At 45.7% G+C, this 19625-nt stretch overlaps 1 protein-coding gene across 16 annotated transcripts in view; it reads right to left on the bottom strand.

The window, feature by feature from the left end:
• Myt1l (myelin transcription factor 1 like) overlaps positions 1-19625 on the bottom strand; it is a 407242-nt gene that overhangs the window by 71703 nt on the left and 315914 nt on the right. For 13 of the 16 annotated variants that reach the window (XM_028883146.2, XM_028883147.2, XM_028883137.2 and 10 more), the window contains exons 11-15: positions 19412-19546; positions 15393-15483; positions 13731-13838; positions 8372-8586; positions 1196-1446 (exon numbers count right to left, since the gene is read on the bottom strand). In XM_028883146.2, coding sequence (XP_028738979.1) covers positions 1196-1446; positions 8372-8586; positions 13731-13838; positions 15393-15483; positions 19412-19546 — 800 coding nt within the window. The remainder of the gene's footprint in view (positions 1-1195; positions 1447-8371; positions 8587-13730; positions 13839-15392; positions 15484-19411; positions 19547-19625) is intronic. The other 3 variants (XM_028883153.2, XM_028883151.2, XM_028883154.2) reach the window with 1 other exon arrangement.

Consider the following 19625-nt stretch of genomic DNA (forward strand, 5'->3'; position numbering starts at 1 on the left):
TTCTGGTTGGGCAGGTAGAGGACATGGGGACAAGGGTCTTGTCCTTGGAGCTGTTCTCTTCATATATTTTTAGTGTTGTTTTGCCAGAACTGTCAAAGCACCCCAGATTCTAAGCTTTGATACTAATTTAGATGCATCATATTGGAACCATTATCCCAACTGTCACATTATTTTTTAAAAAGGACAAAACTAACAACCCCAGGGGAGGTTCCTGTCTCTATTCTCACAGGGAGGAATGGCTTCTGTACTAGCCTTGCATTTCAGTAGCCCAGATGGCCATAAAGAGTGCGTGTTCCCTGACACTGTCCCACTGCTGTGGAATAAAAATAGCAAAGGAATGGAAGTACTTGCAAACCACAGGGTGATTGACCTTTCTCCATTCATATAATTTACAATGATTTATGACAACTACTGTCAGTGCCCACAGCCTCCAGACACAGAGGGCAGGTGGTCGGTGCACAGTCTCTTCCTGCCTAGAGCCCTGGGGAGAGAGCTCACTCTCTTCCCTGCCCATCCTAATGGCTCTCTCTTCTGCTCTGAGTGCCAGCAGTACTGCAGTGGACCAAATGGTGAATGCCGATCGGATGGAAGGAGAACCTCTGCTGGGTATCCTCTGATCTCCACCCTTGAACCATGGTATACCTGCTTCTTTCCACACTCACACATACATAAAAGTCATAGCTTAAAAGGGGGAAATGGGCATAATTGTATTATAATCTCAAAACAAAACATAACAAAGTGATTTTCATGATAAATACAATTTCTTTAACAGATAAGAAAAAATTAAACAACAGAAACCTTTCTGGAATCTTATAGCACTGAGGGTACCACTGAGATAAGAGTATTGGTTGAGACCACAGACTATCAAGAGTGCAGTCAGATGTCACCATTTTGTTTCCCTATCCTGGTAACCTACTATGCACGTGGCAAAGGGATAGCCTCATATTTATCTAACAATGCTACCACCAAACCTCCTTGTTTAAATAGCAAGCTCTACCTCTTTTTGGCTTTGTGTACCCTGAAGCTGAGACACCATAAAGTTCAGGGGTGATGGCTGTGCTAATGTCCTGGACACAAGCTAGAACTGGAGGGGACCAAAACATCTGTCCACTGTTCTGAGGCCAGGGCTGTAGGACTGGCAGTGAACAAACTCATAGCCAGCTCCCATGGGACACGGCTGAGACCCTGTGCATACCCGGGCGGTGCACAGGTCCTGTGGCTTGGTGGACAGGTTCTGTGGCATTTCACGGCAACGTGTAGACAGGTTGAGGATGGCTGTGGCTGCCATGTGTGCGGCCTCCATGTCATGTGTATAGTCAAAGCTGCTCTTGCTACAGGTGCTACTGGCGCTGCTGCCGCCCCCGCAGCTGAGGTTGCTGCTGCTGCTGGGGGCATAGCTGCTGGTGGTGCTGCTGCTGGGGCTGGCGTTCTTGCAGTACCGCTTGGCTGCAGAGACAGAGGACAGTGTGGTTAGGCCCTGCACCCAGGATGCTGAACACACAACTGCTCCCGACCCACCCATCTTTATACACACAGAAATGGGGGTTATTCATGAAGAGCCAAGATTCTGCCCATTCTGCACTATGCGTGCTTGAATGAACAGAGAATTGGGGTGACCTTGGGAGAGAATCACTCTTGTTTTGACAGGCTGCTCATGACTGCTGCAGCATCTACCCACTTGGGTAAGACAGGACTTAGCTGCTACTGTAAGTGACTGATTCCTTTGGTAGATCCATCAAGAGGTTGACCACTCTTTTTAGCCACATGTGGCTGTGGATACCAACTGGGGTTTAGTCCCCTGTGTAGTTGACCCAGATTCTCAGGATCCCCAAGAACCACCACTAAAGCTGTGGGGACTACTACGGGCTTTGTGAAAAAGTTTCTGGCAGGGCATGCATACCAGCTATTGTGAGCCAAACACCTCTATTCTGTAATTCTTACACAGGCTTCTGGAGTTAGAGGGAAAATGAGCTTGGCATATGTTTGAGGCCAGAGATCTGTCCCTGGTAAATGTGGGACACTGGACAACACTGGGTCAGCTTGTCATCTGCCTGCAGGGGGTCTTCCCTTGCAGATCTCTTGATCAGCATCCTTTTATGCCAACACCTTCATAAATAGCCAGCAAGCACTTAGGAACAAGGGCCAGTTTTCAGGGCTGCTTAACACGCCTCTCCTTCATGGCTGATTTATTAGGATGGGTCCTTTTCACTAACACAGAACACTACTAGTTGAGCTCACAGGATATTCATTTTTCACCAAGAATAGATATTCCACATAGAGACACCCTGTCCAGCCTCCTAAGGGTGAGGGATTACCTAAAAGGAACTGTTAAGAGGGCAGAGAATGGCACTAGGGGCTGGGGATGTACATGGACCAGGTTGGCTAGCTAGGGCAATGCTTAGAGCTACCTTTCACTCACAGGCAATGGCTACCTTAGTCATTCTTATGGTAACTGTACCTGTGCCTGTGAAAAGACTTATGGCTGGCCACTGCTCTCCAGGTTTGTGGCCTCAGGGCCATTAGCTGCTCTGTACCTAGAGCCTGTTCTTGGTAATTGTCCTCCAAAGAGGACAAAACACACAAAATGAACCATAAGCTTTCTAAAAGAGCTAACACAGGCTTTGTAACTCATACTATAAAATTATCTCCAAACACAAATGAACAACCATAGTGAAATGACCCTAGGTGGTAATGTGAGTCTCGATTAAATGTTGCCTGCTTAAGACTCAGGGGAGGTATAGTATTGGGAAAACATTTTAATAAAACTCAGGTTACTTCAGATGAGGCCATGATGACCAGATCCTGGGGTAAGAGTGACCACCCCATTCTAATCTCAGCCCCCACACCAGGAAACAAACTGCATAAGCAACTGTTTCATCCAGATTCCTTCCAAGAGACCACAGTCAGTTTCCAATACAGCTCATGTAGGGCAAACAGCTATTTGGACACACTGTTAATTATGCAGGGCTAGTTAATCAATCAGCCTTAGGGCAGCTCAGGAACACTGCACTGGGTAGACTGAGGGGGCAGTGGCCACCTGTTCATTCTCTTCTCTCGCTTTTGTAAATTCCATCAGTATGACTGTAAAACTGTGTGTGTGTGTGTGTGTGTGTGTGTGTGTGTGTGTGTACAGTGGATTTTGACCATGCACAGCTTATACCAGGGTCCCTGAGTGACTGAGCAAGAGCACTACAGTGGGACTAGGCAGAGGCCTGCACACGGGCACAAGGGTTATACTGGCCACACCTGCCATGCTTTAAATTGTTGTGGCTGTGGACTCAAGTTAATAATTCTGCATCATTAACATTTTTCATAAAAAACAAGAACATGAAAATGCTAGAAAAATTCAATACCACATATGAAGTTGTCTTTAGGATAAAGCTCACCACATAACTCAGGCTAGTCTAGAACTGAAGAGCCTACTGCATCTGCCCAACAAATCAAGTTCTAGTGTTACAGGCATTTACTATCACTTTTCAAGAGGATTTTTTTTTCTTTTTAGATAGGTAAGGCTAGGCACCAATCCAGGAAAAAGATAATTCGATATCTTTTTGTTTCTTTTTTGAGACAGGGTCTCATTATGTAGGGCTGTGTCAGAGCAGAAGGATGGCATTCTCACTCAGTGCTGTGGAGTGGCCCTACTCAGGTTTGTGGGCATAGAGCTAAGGGAGAGCCAGCAGATGTCTCTGGGATTTTAACTATGCCCTGCAGCATCTTGTCCCATGGTAATTGCTTCCCAGGTCAAATATACCAGATTCTCTAGCTTCCCACCTCTCTGTGGATTCTGCTGCATATGCACTTCAGATACAGACACTGACACTGTTCAAGGCAGCAGCAGACACAGAGAAGCACCCAGGCTACAGTCTAGGAGGCATGTGTCCTCTACTGTCCCAGCATTTCAGCTGCTCAAAACACTACATCCGTGGGCAACATTTTACTAAAATAAATCTTTAAAATTATTATATTTCTGTTATCTTACTTTGATCACTTTCCATTATCTTGAAGTCATAAGTGTAAATACAGTGGTGCATGTACTTTTCCAGTGGTTTAAGTCATGGAGATGATGCCTGCATTCTGACAAGTGGGCAGTGCAGAAGTTTAGCAGGGGACTGAATTGTCAATAACTTCTCTATGCATCTTCCCATTTCCATCACTCATGCAACCAGGGTGACAGTCACATCTATATTGCTCCTTTTTCTTAGTCTAAATAACAACTTCTGTTTTATGCAAAATGAAATTAACAGTACTTTAAGTAATTCAAGAAAGCAATGTCTTCCATCCTGCTAACACTGCCTGATATCCACAGAACTGTCAGTCTGAGTCACTAAGGCCACACTCAGCATGGCATTCATTCATGGTGCATAGTGAGGGCATCTACCTGGGATGTTCCTGTCACTGTCCTCCTCCATGTCTAACCAGAAAAACAGTAGCTAATACACTTTTCTTCCTTAGCAAAAAGGTCTATTTCAGACAAAACTATGTAACCTAGGTAACAACAGATGATGGGAAATGAGAATGTGAAGGCTTCTCCCTTAGAGGCCACCAGTGGTTGATAGCCAGGCAGCCACATTAAGTGCCACACTTGCTTACATTCTATCCCTGACTGAAGAAGACAAAATCATCACCCATCTCCAGGGCTAAATATGGGCTGCCTTCAAAGACTAAAACCCTAGTAGGAAAACCAACACAAAACCTGCAGCTAGAACCTCTTCAGCAGCCTGCTCTGCTTATGGAAATTCTCACACTCCTTGGATGATATCTGTTTTATTTTCAGTTTCCTTCAGGGAATAGACACATGACCATACGATCATGAGTTTCATGAAAACCAGACAGATAGGAATACAGAGGCACTGATCACTAAGGTGGGTGCTTTTAGAAGGAGAAATAGTCTCTTAGTCCTTAACTTCTGTGTTGTGTACTACAAATGGGCAGAGATGAAGATGCAGAATCCTCCATGGAAAACAGGATTATCCTGGGGCATATGTTGGAGACCAGGCCTACAGAGGGCCTGATTACCACCTCTGCCAGAGCCACTGTCTTCCTAGTCCTTCCTCCCCCATGGCAATGCCTGAAGACTCTGAGGGCCAGACACTTTGCCCACTGGGAGCTAAAATCCTGGCATGTTCATTGGTGAATCAATCCAGGGATGGGACACAGGGCTACACTGCAGGCAGGCAGTGTGTTTGCAGAAGACATGGGTAGCTGCCTGGAAGGCAGCCATAGAATTAAATAAGACACGTGGTGCTGCATAAAGAATCGTGCAGAAAAGGCCCAAGAGGAAGATTTTCAGGTAGCAGAAGAGAAGCAAGTCTCAGGCATGGCTGTGGCTGTGGCAGACACAGAAATCCAAGCTATAAAGGATTAATGTGGAGGACCTAGGCTGATGGCCCAGCTGCCTGATGCTCGTGTCTGGGATGCCGTGGAGCCTGGGCTAAGATAATCAGAGGTTTGAACTTGAAGACTTTGGACGGGTCAAAGGGAAGAGGCAAGAGTGGGAGCTGTGGTGGCCCTGCGAGCTGCGCCCAAGGTTGAAACACCCAGGCCAGCAACTTGTCTTGCAAATGGCCTGGTGGCAAAAACTTGAGGCCATGAGGTCCAAGCAGGAGTTAAGTCCTGGGATGTGCTACTAACCTAGACAACAGCCTAGACCACAGGTGAGATGGAAAGTAACCATGGGCGCATAACCACAGATAGGGAATTTAAAATTTCATATAACTTCCATGTCACGAGACATCCTTCTTTTGGCTCTCTTGTTAAAATTTAAAGACATAAGAGCCATTCTTAGTTGCCCACAGGGGAGGGAGATGCTAACTTCACACTCACGGACTGTGCTGACCCTTCCCCTCCCATTCCATCTCATCCTGTACACATCCTCTTCTTATGGGAGGTGGCCAGGTCCACACTGTGACAGAACATGAGGAGGCTGTTTCCTCAGCCCCTACAGCTGAACCTTGTTCTTCCTTCTGGCCTCCCCAGGTCACCTAGTGCTCCCAAACCAATGGGTATCCCTGCATATCAAGCCTACTCCAGTTCTGGGCACAAGTGTATGGTCTACCATTTGGTGGCATTCATCCAGTACTTCAGACAGAATGGCCCCTGCTTCCCTATGCATGAGTGCATGTCACACACCTGTATTTTTTATCTCACCTATGAACCCTTCTGCCTAGGACAGACTATGTAGACTGAAGGTGGATAGACAGCAGACACTGGTGAGGTGTCTGGGAGAAGCCAGTGGTTGATGGAAGGTCTGCTGGCTGCAGGGAGGTTAGGTAAACAAAAAGCTGATATCCAAGCCCTGTGCGTTAGCTACACCACTCACCTCCAGTGCTTAAGAACTATCAATTCTGTCAGGCTGGAATTTATAGTCTAGAAATCTATTTCTCCAAGAGCAGGAGATACTTCTTTGTCTGAAAGAAGTCTGAGGCAAATGGGGTGCTTCTATAGTCAACTACATTGGAATCTACCTATTGGTGCCTGAGCACAGGGATGGCTTCCCTAGGTGGGGTCTCCCACACAGTCTCATGACTCAGAAATTTTGTCCAGGATGGGCCTTTTTCAGATAAAACTGTCTGCCAGCACAGACAGCAGGAGAGAACTAGAGCTTTGATTTGCTTTCTCAGAGAGTTGTGGTGGAAGGCTGCTGCTGTTCCTTTTTTCCTTGGTTTCCTAAGAATCTAATGCTGAGGTTTAACTGAGCATGCTCAATAGACTGGTCTTTTGGGGTGGACCAATGGAAAGCATGGCTCATCTCAAGTTTGCAAGACAGATCTCTGTCTGGACTTGGATAATCAGGACCAATAAATATGCTCACTCCTGCCTTTATGGTGGGAAAACCACCATCTCCACTGTTCATCACAGAGGCCTTGAGGAGGGACTCTCAGTGTCTCAGTCCCCCTCTACTTTCAAGGAAGTGAATACACTAGAAGGTTCTTTGATGCAGAACCCTGTAGCTCATAAAGTGCAAAGCTGTAGTAGCCCAAGCAGATTCACTTATGGACCAGGAAGGGATGCATGGCTCTAAAGACACCATGACCAGCAGTGACTCTACCTGTGTGCCAGGCTAAAGTCAGTAAGGTGAAAAAAGAAAGCCTTGTCAAACTGTGTGACAAAGCACATTGGTGTTTACCATAGCCTTGGAGTGGGAATGTGAAAAACAAATATCTGATGAAAAATTAACTGAATCGTTATACGATATCAATGGATTGAAAAGTCTATCAACTGAATTTACATCTGTGTGAACATAATTTCCTTTTGATCCTTCATTTGAAACTGAGTGAATGAATTACGAGATGTGACACCAGCAAGTAATTGTTACCAAAGAGACAAAAACCCAAAATACTTATTTCTATGATGCCTGTTTCCCTACCTTTGTTCTATGTGTATTTATCTGTCTGAATATTACAGAATTGATACACATGAATGATCAACCTGTGATATGTCAGGAAACATTAAATTTCATTCATAAAACAAATTACGTGTTGTCTCTGTAAGAAAAACACAGCTTAGAAAGGTATGCAGCAGCTCACATTGAACTGCTAAAAGGTTTCTGAATCCACAGACTTTTAAATACATTTTATGTGTGTGTGTGACTTTAAGTATTTTTCAGAGAGGAGCCCTAGTTCCTCAAAAGCCCCTCTTCCTCCATCGGCAGGAAGGTATCAAGCAAGACTTTGACATCATCAGATGTCAAAAGGCAGGTGATCCTTCAGGGTCAAGTGTCCCACACTGAAGTGGCCTTCCTCCTCAACATCTAGAAAGGGAATGCAGGCCTGGCTTGCTCACAGAGCTAGCTAGGTGGAAGTTATCAGCCATGCCTGCATCAAGAGCCCTGTGTATCTTTTAAGAAATACTAATACACAGAGGATCCCAGGGATTCCACCTTCACTGGTCTAGGGTGCAGCCTGTGCATAGACCTTGAGCAAGGCCCTCTCCTCAGAGGCTTCTAATGTGTACCCTTGAAGAGCATTGTCAATGTGGAGCTTCTCAAAAGAGTTCAACCTGTTTCTTCTGGTGAAACTTGTCTTGGGTATTTGCCTTTAAAAAAGCTTATTTATTAGGTAAGGGTACCAGTTCAGTCACTCCCCAAAACACAGAGAGCCTAGGACCTTGTTCTCTATATCATGCAAGTAGGCAGAGGCCAATGCCTTGGAGTCATTGCAGAAAACTGAGCCCCTCTGACGACCCACAGGTGTGTCCACCTGCCCCTCCTGGGCCGAGGCGCTTTCAGCACAGGACTCTGCCATGTGTGCTGTGCCTGTGGCACCCACTGGGCAAGCACGAACAGTGGCTGACCTGCAGGACATGGACACACACAACAACAACATCATCAATGGCAATGTGTCTCTCATGTATAAGAGTGTGCACCTCCTACCATCGTCATATCCTTTGGGGGATATGTCCCTGGTTTGCACCTTGGGAGCTATGGCTCTCTTGCCATAAGTATGGTTGTCGTAACTGTTGTATTCAAACGAAGTCTTGGAATATTTCTCAAGCTCCTTGGCCAGGTTGGAGCGTGGTGTTGTTGTGGGGACATTGTTTCTGTAGCCATACTGAGGAATCTCAAGCTGCTTGACAAAGCACATTGGCCTGGAAGTAAACAGATAACAAACAACAAATGGCTTGCTTTCTTGCGGCTCTGCATGCAACACGATTCACGCCTATCCTAGTTCATATGATTTCGTTCACGTATCAAGGATTCAAGACCTTTCACAGATTAAAACTTAACCCCCCCCCAACAAAAGACAGTCTTATTTAATTATACATCACAAATAAAGTACCTGCCTAAAAGTCAATACTAGAACTAAAAAGAAGAAATAAAAAATGCTTAAAATGTGTTTTATCATTTTCTCTCACTTTCAGGAAGAACGATGGTGAAAATATGACACACAAGGTTGAGGAAGCATCTGATGTACAGGAGGTCACATCGGATTGCATTTGTGGAGGTTACAAAGGGTTGTGGAATCATATAAAATGACATGGACGCCTAAGAAACTTTCCTCAAAAAATAAGAGGAAATAAAAACACTTATGGACATAGAATGAGACAAAACTGGATCAGAATTTATCTAGTTGGGTATTAAAATGCAGTTGTAGGAAAACCTTTGATCAAGCCGTCTTGACCTTTCAATTTTTTAAAAATCTAGTATTCCTTTATTTTAGACTTTGGGAAAATATTTAAATAGAGGAAATTTTGATTCTTATTCCTTTACTGACGTTCTGTCCTGTGTGTCTATTTCATAAGTGGAAATCACTTATGCCATAAAAAGGTCCCCTCATACTCTAACCAGTTTCTCTTCTATACAATAGACGTCAATTTTAGGTCTTCCACTCGCGGATGAAAACTTTTTTCTAAGGTAAAATATCGCTAAAAAGCTGTGTCCCTATCCGCATCATTTTTGAACAGTGTTATCTATTTAAAAACTTCCTTAACTTCGGGGGGGGGGGGCTCATTGACCGCTCTAGTTCTGGTTCACGGGAAACGGTGTTCTAAGGGAAATGGCGAATGCAGGGACGGGTGTTGGCTCTCAGTCTGTCTACCAGGGGCCATCGGGCCGGCCTGCTGTGGCTTGGTGGGCACGCGCCTGGACATGCTGCCTACCTCCCCGGGAAACACCGCCGGCTCGTCATCCTGGACCCCGGGGCCGGGACCTCGCGAGAAAACCGCGCCTAACCCTGCACGCCTGTCCTCGGCCAGAAACACCGGAAACGCCGCCTGTCCTCGGCCGGAAACAAACACCGCCTAAAACTCCACCGCCTGTCCTCGGCCGGAAACGCTGCCTGTCCCTCAGCCGGAAACGCTGCCTGTTCCTCGGCCGGAAACACCGGAAACACTGCCTGTTCCTCTGCCGGAAATGCTGCCTGTTCCTCGGCCGGAAACACTGCCTGTTCTGCGGGCACCGCTGTTGTCAACCGGCTGGAACTAGAAAACTCCATCCTCAGCCCCAAGTCCTGCCTGCGTCTCCCTGGGGACAGCTTTCCAGACCTCGGGGTGTGAGCCGGTGCGGCCGCGGTGTGAGCCGTGGTGTGAGCTGTGGTGCGAGCCGCGGTGTGAGCTGTGGTGTGAGCTGTGGTGCGAGCCGCGGTGTGAGCTGTGGTGTGAGCTGTGGTGCGAGCCGCGGTGTGAGCTGTGGTGTGAGCTGGTGTGGCCGCGGTGTGAGCCGGCGCGGCCGCGGTGTGAGCTGTGGTGTGAGCCGGCGTGGCTGCGGTGTGAGCCATGGTGTGAGCTGTGGTGCGAGCCGCGGTGTGAGCTGTGGTGCGAGCCTGGTGCAAGCCGGTGTGGCCGCGGTGTGAGCTGTGGTGTGAGCCGGCATGGCCGCGGTGTGAGCTGTGGTGTGAGCTGGCGTGACCGCGGTGTGAGCCGCGGTGTGAGCTGTGGTGCGAGCCGCGGTGTGAGCCGCGATGTGGGCCGTGGTGTGAGCCGCGGTGTGAGCTGTGGTGTGAGCTGTAGTGTGAGCCGGGGAGGCCGCAGAGCGAAGCCCGTTCTCCCGGGACTGGGCCCTCTCGCCCGACTTCCCAGTCTCCGGTTCACGGGGCCAATGTTTAGAAAATATGAAAACCGCTTTAAAGAATTACCCAGAATTCTTCCAGGCTGAAAACGGTTGAAATCTTAGCACGATTTCTAAGTGTTTAGAAATCGGCGTATTTTGCCCCTGATTTCACCTGGCATTTGCCATTTCTCTGAGTTGCTTAGGTTTTGGAAGCCGCTCGTACTGTGCGGGATTAGAATATGAATGTTACCTTACTGAACTAGTTTCTTTCATTTTTTTCTTGCTATCATAACCTTTGACAATATCCAGCCAGGCATATGAGTTGTTTCTTCACTGATTACTTCTTAAATTTATATTTAATAGTAGTTACAAGGAAATGAGTACTCTTTGATTATTTTTTGTTTTTTGTTCTTTTGTTTTCGTAATACTAGACAGAACCCAGAGTATTATGCGTTATAGGCAGTCGCTATACTAGAGTCATACCTTCAGTCCTTACTGGCAAATTCTAAGCAGACAGTCTACTACAGAGCTGTGCCTGTAGGTGACCTGGCCTTTATATGTTACTCAACAGTATATCTATGCCACTTTTATGGTGGCCCAGTGTGGTTCCAATACACACTCCCAAATTACCAACTTACTTGTCTTCAGCTTATTTACTTCTTGTTGAAGCAATAATATACCAATTGATGGGCTGTTGTTTAAGAGCATTATATTAGACAGGGCAGTGCTTCACAAATGCATGAAGCTCTAGCCTTTGCCTTGGTTCTACACTTGGCAGCAGAAGGCACCATTTGAGTAGGTATTGCATAATAGATAACACTTTTAGGTTAGAACCCAGCATGGGATGAGAACAATCCAAGGAAAAAAACCTTCAGAGTCTAAGCAGAAGAGAGGAAAACTATGAGCACCTTTGGAGATGGGAACTTCTGGGACCTTAAGGCTTAACAACGTTTCTATTCACCCTCTGACAAGGCCAGAGAGCCACAGCTGGCTTGGAAAGATGAGGACCAAATCAGAGGGATGAGCAGGGTTATGTGGCCATCAGGGATGGCAGTAAGGGTCATGGGTGCAGGAACAGATTACAGGACACTTCCTTAGTCAGTGGGCTTTTCAAGTGTCCAGTTTCTGCTTGGCAATTTGTCATTTTTATTTTTACTTTTTTTCTTTAAATCTTGACCACTTACGTTACTGTAGATTTAAAGTTTAATCTTTTCTCTCTTATGCCAATGAGATATCGAGAACACTAAGTTGCTAGATTGACACTTCTCCTATAGGAGGTTATACCTGTTACCTAAGGTGAGCAACAGGGATGGAGAACAGGTAGGTACAAGGGGGGAGATGACCCATGTCCTTGCCGTAGGCCAAGTGCTGCCTAGAGAACCTAAGCTGTAGTAGGTGGAGCTCCTAGGCTTTTTATGAAGAGCTGGAGGAGACTTGTTTCTATGTAGAGGCTTGCCCCCTTGGCTGACACACCAGCCAGAGGCACACAGGAGGATTGCCTGCCCATATGTAGTTGCTGTCCCCTATCTCCTCCTTATTTGGTGCTGGATATATCTTTTCACTGCATCAACTTAGAGGGACCCTGAGTCATAAAGCCACAGAAACAATAAGGGTGTACCTTAGTTCTGAACATCAGGATGGAGGTGATATTTGTAGGTACCTGAATGTCTTATTAGTCTCAAGGGCCAAGAAGTTTCTCAAGATACCCATACACAGCACTTGCTACGGAGGAAGTAGACTTGAACCTGCACCCATGTCTACAGGGCAGTCGTCGTGAAAGGGACTCTACCTTTTACAACTGGCCAAGTCAGATAGAAGGAAATGAGTAAATTCCTCTAGTTACAAACCCTGCTCACAATTTCCCACATCTCCTTTGGCTAAGGACTCTCCTTCTTTAAACAGCCTGGGGAGTTGTGGGGGGGGGAGGGCGTTGTCCTCATGCTACCAATGATTGATGGACTGAGAAGTGGAGAAATCCTGTGAATTGTTTCGTCTTCAGTCATATCTGCAAAATGACTGTGACAGTAAGTAGGAACCTGAGAGGCGTACAAGGGGTTCTTCAAGGTTCTCATCACAATGTATAGAAACATCAAAAGTCAGAGAGGGATTACCTTGGAATAGAAGAACTATAGCTATTTTTATTTTCTTTTACTTAAATATTTTTAATTTTCTATAAATATTTTAATTTGTTACCAAAGGAGAAAGGAAGTTTAATTATTTGCAAAAAAAAAAAAATCCATGAAATACTAAATGAGGACATGAAGACATTTCTACCTCTTGCATAGTGATTTTCTCTAAGTAACTTCTCCCAAAGAAATACCTTTAGCAGAAGCCAAATGCTGTACCTATGGGAAAGTATTCATCATCACTCTTTAGAGACAGCCTGTATATCTTAGAGCTAGCACTGAGTTTTGGCTGTGGTGTGGCATCTACCTAACCAGCTATATTCAGATGTGGCCACTAGGATGATAGTTAGCATCTGTGTGCAGAGACAAAGACATTGTCATGAGATTAAGAAGGCAGAAGTACATTGGCTGTCATAGATGACATGAGATGTGTGTAAAGTCTCTGAGGAATGTAGATGTCTTCTACTAATAACCATCTTCCCAAATTTGGAAAACGGGAGTTCAGTCCTGCTCCTCAGGCCTTTTCCACTTTAACATGCAGTACTAAGTGACTTCAGGTAAGTCATGAGCCCTTGCACTCTGAGTGTCTTGCCTGTCAAATGGCAGTGATGCCACCTACTTCCACCCACATCTTAGGGTGTATGAGGATAAAAGGTGATGACAGCTTTGATGACTTTTCATACATAAAACTTCCAGGCATGGGTAATGTGGCACTCATCATTCTTGCATTTTTAAAAAGAGCAGTGCCATCCATAAGTAGGTGATGTACCTTGCTCCAAACTGAGATAAAATTATATTGGTCTACTAACATTACTGATTTTTAAAACTTCTCTTTTATTTAGCATTCATAGAGTTATGAATTATCAGGGCTGCAAATCATATAACTATTTCTAATTCTCTCAGTTCAAAAGTCACACTGAGCCACTGGAGACCTGGGAGTTACACTGACCTCCAGGCTTCCACATAATGTTGCATGAGAGAGGGCACAAGCCTCAGTTTCTAATCTGGCATGTCTTTCCTATGCGTAAAGCACATCTACCCTGTGGAGTGTCCCAAACACTCCCCATGCTCTGTGTCTGGGATGGGTTCTGATGGAACTCCATGAATGACATGAGTACCTGAGGACTCGGTCTGAGGCCTGGTTGGACTTGGACACGTCACAGCTCTGGTGTTTCTCTTGGGCCTTTGCCAGTTTTTCTGCAGCAGCAATAGGGCATCCAGAGAGGCTGTGATAGAAAGAAGATGTAATTGAATGGTCACAAATGCCTTGCCATACACTGATGCACCCATCATGTTCTGTCCTTCAGTCAGCCAAGAAGACCCTGAGGTAGATGGCACTAAGGGAGTTTGCCCAGCCTGGTTGGTGCTGTGTATTTCCTGGGCTCTGGCACACAGCTCTGATGGCAACACCAGGCCTATCCAATGAGCATACCAAATTCACAGAAACAAATGAAACACAAGCTGGTTAAAATTTCAGGCAAAAATTCTAGAGTGTTGGCCATTTCTGGAGAACAGGCAGTGGCTGCTAGAGAAAGAGTTTTTTTGACAAACTCAAGAGTGGCAGTTAGCTGGCTGTACCAGAAGGTGTCACTCTGAGCTGATGCCACAAAGGCATCTACCTGCAAGGCTTCAGAGATTCTGACTTCAGCTCAGGAGGGAAGGAAAGAGAAAGCAGGTGCAATAGGACTGTGTCCCAGTGTGTTTAGTAACTAGTTCAGGTGGTCAGTATGGCAGAGGAAGCAGAGAGGCTTCTTTGTTTCAGCTGCTTGCTCAGGGAATCTTGGTGTCTACATGCTACCTTTGTGTGTTCTAGATATGTGTGGGTATCCATCATGTGCATACATGTCCTGAAGCCAGAAGATGGCTCATTGCATAAGACTATGCAGGGACCTCCTGCTTCTCTGTCAGCTCCTGCAGATTTATTACCAGAGAACCTCCACCAGGCCTAGAACTGTAGTCTGTTTTATTGTAATCTTAACACCAGTAACCAAGCTGCTTGTTGTGACTAACCAGTCAGACAAAAATTAAGAGAATTTTTACTTCATCTATTTAGGAAGAAACCTAAGCCATGTCAAGACAAACCTTAACAGAATCACATTCTGCTACTGCAAAAAAGAAGTGATCTGATAGCACCTGGATTTTCTGAGGATCTTGGCATTTCTTATAATGTCTGAAAATGATGGAGAAGAAAGCTGGAACTTGTCCCCATACAGATTATGATTCTGACCACATATATTGTCGGCAGTGGTCCAGTTAAAGCCATTGACCTGGAGTACTGTCACCACTGGTGTACCTACCCCTACTAGAGCTTTGGGGCATCTGTTCGTATCTTAGTGGTGCCCATGATGTTGACAGGGGATTCATCAGAATTTCAAGAGCAGCCAAGTTAGTCATCTGGGTTAGCACTGCTGGGTTCTAGTTTATTGTTCTACATGGTACTCCTCTATGTGGGAAGATGTTAGAACCTTGCTGAATCTCTTCTGGTCTCTGTCATTATAAGTGGCTATGGTGTCCATCTTAGATGCTGTACCAAGAAGAGTATCTTGTGAGGGAACAGTGTTCGTTTATACTAAGGAAGGCAACAACTGAAGAAATCTAATCTTCAAAAAAGGGCAACCAAGCATTTGCCCTTCTTGTACATGGTGCGACTGACTTAAGGAGCAATGTGTAGATCCACCAGTCTCCTTGGAAAAGGAGGGATGCATATCAGTAAAGAGCTCCCATGGGACAGGGATATGGATGGCTCCCTCTAGCATATACCCCAGCAGAGTGTGGCTTACCTTCTGTGCGAGTTCCTGTTGCTATTCACATGCCCTCGCCCTGTGCAGCCTGGAGTGGGACACTTGAGAACATTTTCATGCATGGCAAGAACTTGACAAAGGAGAGGCAAAGAAAACAGCCCAGCGTTAAAAGAGAGAAATGATGAGAATACAATATGCAGTTGTTTTAACAGGCTAGATTAGTTTACAACAGACAGGCCTACAAACGTCTGTGATGTGCATGACCAGGAAATACGTGTGGGAAGAGAAAGAAGGTTGTATGACTGTATTCAGGCATGCAAAGCAGGGTGCACTGGCAAGGAGCCATGGGGTCAGACAGCGCTGAAACTGAATAGTCCCACATGGGACAGAAAAGCAGGGGCCACCCTAGTGTATTCCATGGGTAAGCACTGGATGCTGATCAGCCGTGTAACAGCACATAGCCTGGGCGTTTTAAAAACATGCCTGTGCTTTGGAAACACATGGGATCATCAGAGTCGGATGTGAGTGAGCAGAACTTTAAACCTTGTTTTTCAAATGAACCATGTCTGCTTATGAAATCAGTATCTTTTTGTGCTTCCAGTAGAATGAGCAGGAATAGTAAGATCTCTGCATTTTCACGACATGAAAGTAAGAAATAGGAAGATGACAGAGATGGCCTTCAGGGCATGAGGACCCTGCCTGCTGGCATCCAGGGAAGCTGGTCCTTATCGACAGTTCCATCTTGTGTGTCTGCTGAAGCTTGTGGGGTTAGGAGTTCTGGGGAAGTCAAGACAACTGACTCCAAAGATGCCTGCTGGCCACATGCTCTGCCTCTCTGAGCTCTGCAAACCCCAGTGGCCTCTGTGGTAGTCCTCCCTGCCTGCAAAGCCTGCCTAGGGTTGGTTTTCATGTGAGGTCTGCTCAGAGCCTTGTCTGCTCATACCTGTCACTATTCACCATGACTTTCTTCCCCTGGAGCAGTCATTGTCTTGCTGGACCCTGTATACAGTTTCTATTTGCCCTTGTTGTATCTGTCCATCTTTACTGTTGGTGAGTTCTTTAAAAACAGCCTATTGAAGTTTTGTCCTTAAGTTCTCATAGCTCCTGCCTTTTCTTTAGATATTGCTAATGCTCAGTAAATATGGATCAAAGTGGAAAAGTCAGCATTCAGCCCATTTTTTGCAGGAGGTGGCTAGGAGATCCCTTTTCTGAGAAGTCCCCGTCTCAGAGGAGGATGTGCCCTTCTCTTTGAAGTCTGCAGTTTTGCTAGTCTTTTCACTAGCCTATTGCCCTGCTAGAATGACACATATTTCTCTTTATCTTAATATGTGCCTTTATTTCTCTTTATGTCAAATATTTCTGTTATCAAGTCTTCCCTGGAGAGAGCAAACACCTTTCAGGCTTGGCTGTGTGGCAGAGTTCAAGTGGCTGTTTCTGTATCCTGCTAAATGGAGACCCAGACATTTTGTTCAGTCCATACCTGTAGTGGCATCTGCCTCTTCAGCCTGCAGGCTGTCTCTATGGACTCTGTCTCAAACCATTTCTCCACTTTAGTTTGTAGTGCTATCCCTCACTACTTTCTTCCCCGGTCTTTCACTGAAGCATCTACAGAAGCTTTCCAACAGGAGGTCCAGTAACCTCTATAGCCCTTCCTCCTAGGCTCCTTTCGAACCTCAGCCATAGACATCACAACACCTGGAACTTTTGAGAAATGCTATTTTACTGGATTTACTGACCGCCCCCCATTTCCTCCTTTACCTCACCTTTCTAAACAAGCCTATGTTTGGGTTCCTTTCTTTCCCTCCTACTTCATGCTTTCCCTGGTAACTCACTCCTGTTTGTACTAGTAGTACTTACTCAAAAGGTGGCACCCACTCCACCTACTTTGGATACCCCCCCCCCACATACACACTACCCAACATACTGTAAATCTGTATTGTGAGTGGTGATAGCAACTCTGTCTGGGCTCACCTGGGGGGTCTCTATGGGCAGAACTGCCCTCTGCTGTCCATTTAGTATGTTACAGCAGAAGAGCCCTTCACTGAATTCACTTGGGTGGAAATGGGCAGGGAAGCCAGTCCAGAAAAACAAACAATGCTACCTACTGCGGAATACTTTATTTATTATTTACATTTATATTCTGTGGTATTATGAAGAAGTACTCATGAGGCAGTACTTAGAGTTCCTCTGTACCTTTGTGCCATGTGTACCCTTTATGAGACAGGGTCTTATATAGACCAGGCTGGTGTCAAACTCAACTTCCTTCTACTTCCCAAGTTCTGGGGTTACAGACATGCACCACACCTGGCTTTAGAAATGAACTTTTTTAGACACCTTTTGTAAGACCAGCTCAGACCTGAGCCCTACTTACTGCCTGCTAAAGTAGGTCCACATGTGGCCAAGCAGCAGGCCTATTCAATTTCCAGCTCAACAGAGCATAGCCCACACTTGAACCACATCTAGACATTTCCTGTAAAAATACAGTCAAGGAGAATTCTTATCCATTGAAAAGGATTAATCTTGAAGGTAAAAAAAAAAACAAAAACAAACCTATGCCCTGGGGATAAATCCCATAAAGAAACTTCTAAAACATTAGCTCTCAGCCCTGGTGCCTCCTTTTGTACTGAGAACCTGCAACATGCCTGTTACCAGGAAGCAGGTTAGAGCTGAAACAGAAACACCAGGCCCAGGGTTTGGATTGGTGATGGGTTTACAGCTGGTTTTAGGCCCATTAACACTTGCTCAGATGAACTTTAAAGAACTGAGCATCACCTATTGCCAGCCAGTGTGCTTCCCTTGAGAGAGAAAGAAGATGGAGTCAGATTCCCATGTTCTTCATCTGGTAATCAGGGCAGTGCTCCCTGCAGGGTTTATGGCATTGAATGGGCCAGTGCTTGCATTTGCCAGCCAAGCACCCACCACAGTGCTCACATGTGGAAGCCGCTGTCATCAACCATGCGTCTCCCTGTCATGTAACACACGGGATTGTAGACACACCTGGATTTGTTTATTTTTACAACTTTTTCATAATTGTCCTCAAGACAGTTACAGGAAACATAAGCATGTCATTTTAGTAGGCATTTGAGAACCTGGAGCCACAATACCATCTGAACATACTTCACCAGAGAATACTTAGCTTTCTGTGCTTCTACTGCTACACTGATACAAGAACTGCCTGCCCTCTGACAGGTTTGCTTTTCAAGGATTTCAAGGGTGCCCATGGTAACAGCATGGTGCTCAAAATGCCTTTGTATAAACACCTCCAGCCACCTTCCCCACTGAAAGCTGAAGGAGGGCACTGCATGCTGTAGGTTCATACTAGGCATCCACCACCTTACTCATCCCTGATACTGTAGTCTATGCTTTGGACAATTGATTCTCATTGATTTTACACAGTTGGTATATTTCTTGCCAAGAGAAAGGTAAACAAAAAAGGCTATGTATCATTTTATATCTAAAAGAAACACTGTTTTCACAGATTCATCTCATAGCCTTGGAACCTATCTTCTATAAAGAATGTGTAAAAGAAAACTCCATCAGATCCAAACCTGTTCATTTGGTATCTTTAGTGTGCAAATGCCAGGGCACCTGTGACATGAAACAGACTACAGAAAATGCAACAAAACTGTTCTAAATGCTGATTGGACAATATGCAATAGTTCAGGAATTTGGGCAGGAGTCCCAAGGCCTCTTTTTCCTGGGATTTCTAAGACCAGTGTGGATGGGTTACTTTAGAGGCTGGCTAGTTCATTTCTGTAATGTGTGAGACCAAGTAGAGAAATTACCTGCCTGGGATAACAGAAGTAGAAATGAGGACCAGAGCCCAAGTGGGCCTGGGAGCCTATTCCAGGGAGACAACTTCTGGGTGAGCTACTCTTGGGAACTGGTACCCAGAATATCCAGAGGATGTAGGGGGAAGCTTCCTGAGGTGCCCTCCAGGCTGAGGAAGGGTCTGGTCAGTGACAGCTTCACTGAGGTGCCATGAAGATGAGGTTGGGGGGATGATTGACAGAGCCAGAGTGCTTGCACGCCCCGAGGAGCGGCGAGACACAACTTACTTTCTGGAGGGACCCTATCTTTGTGCGGGCATCCAGACAGACTGCGGTGATGCGGGTAAAGCCCAGTTACGTGGCCGGTTCCATCACACCCGGGGGTTGGACACTTGCTCTCTCTCTTTTCTGTTCTTGAGGGATCTAAAAGCGACAACAGGTGTCAAGAAAATGAATGTTTACCAGCTGCAGACTCATGCGGTTATCCAGCAACCTGAAGAGA

Source organism: Peromyscus leucopus, chromosome 22 (genome assembly GCF_004664715.2).
Source record: "Peromyscus leucopus breed LL Stock chromosome 22, UCI_PerLeu_2.1, whole genome shotgun sequence".
Classification (NCBI taxonomy): Eukaryota; Metazoa; Chordata; class Mammalia; order Rodentia; family Cricetidae; genus Peromyscus; species Peromyscus leucopus.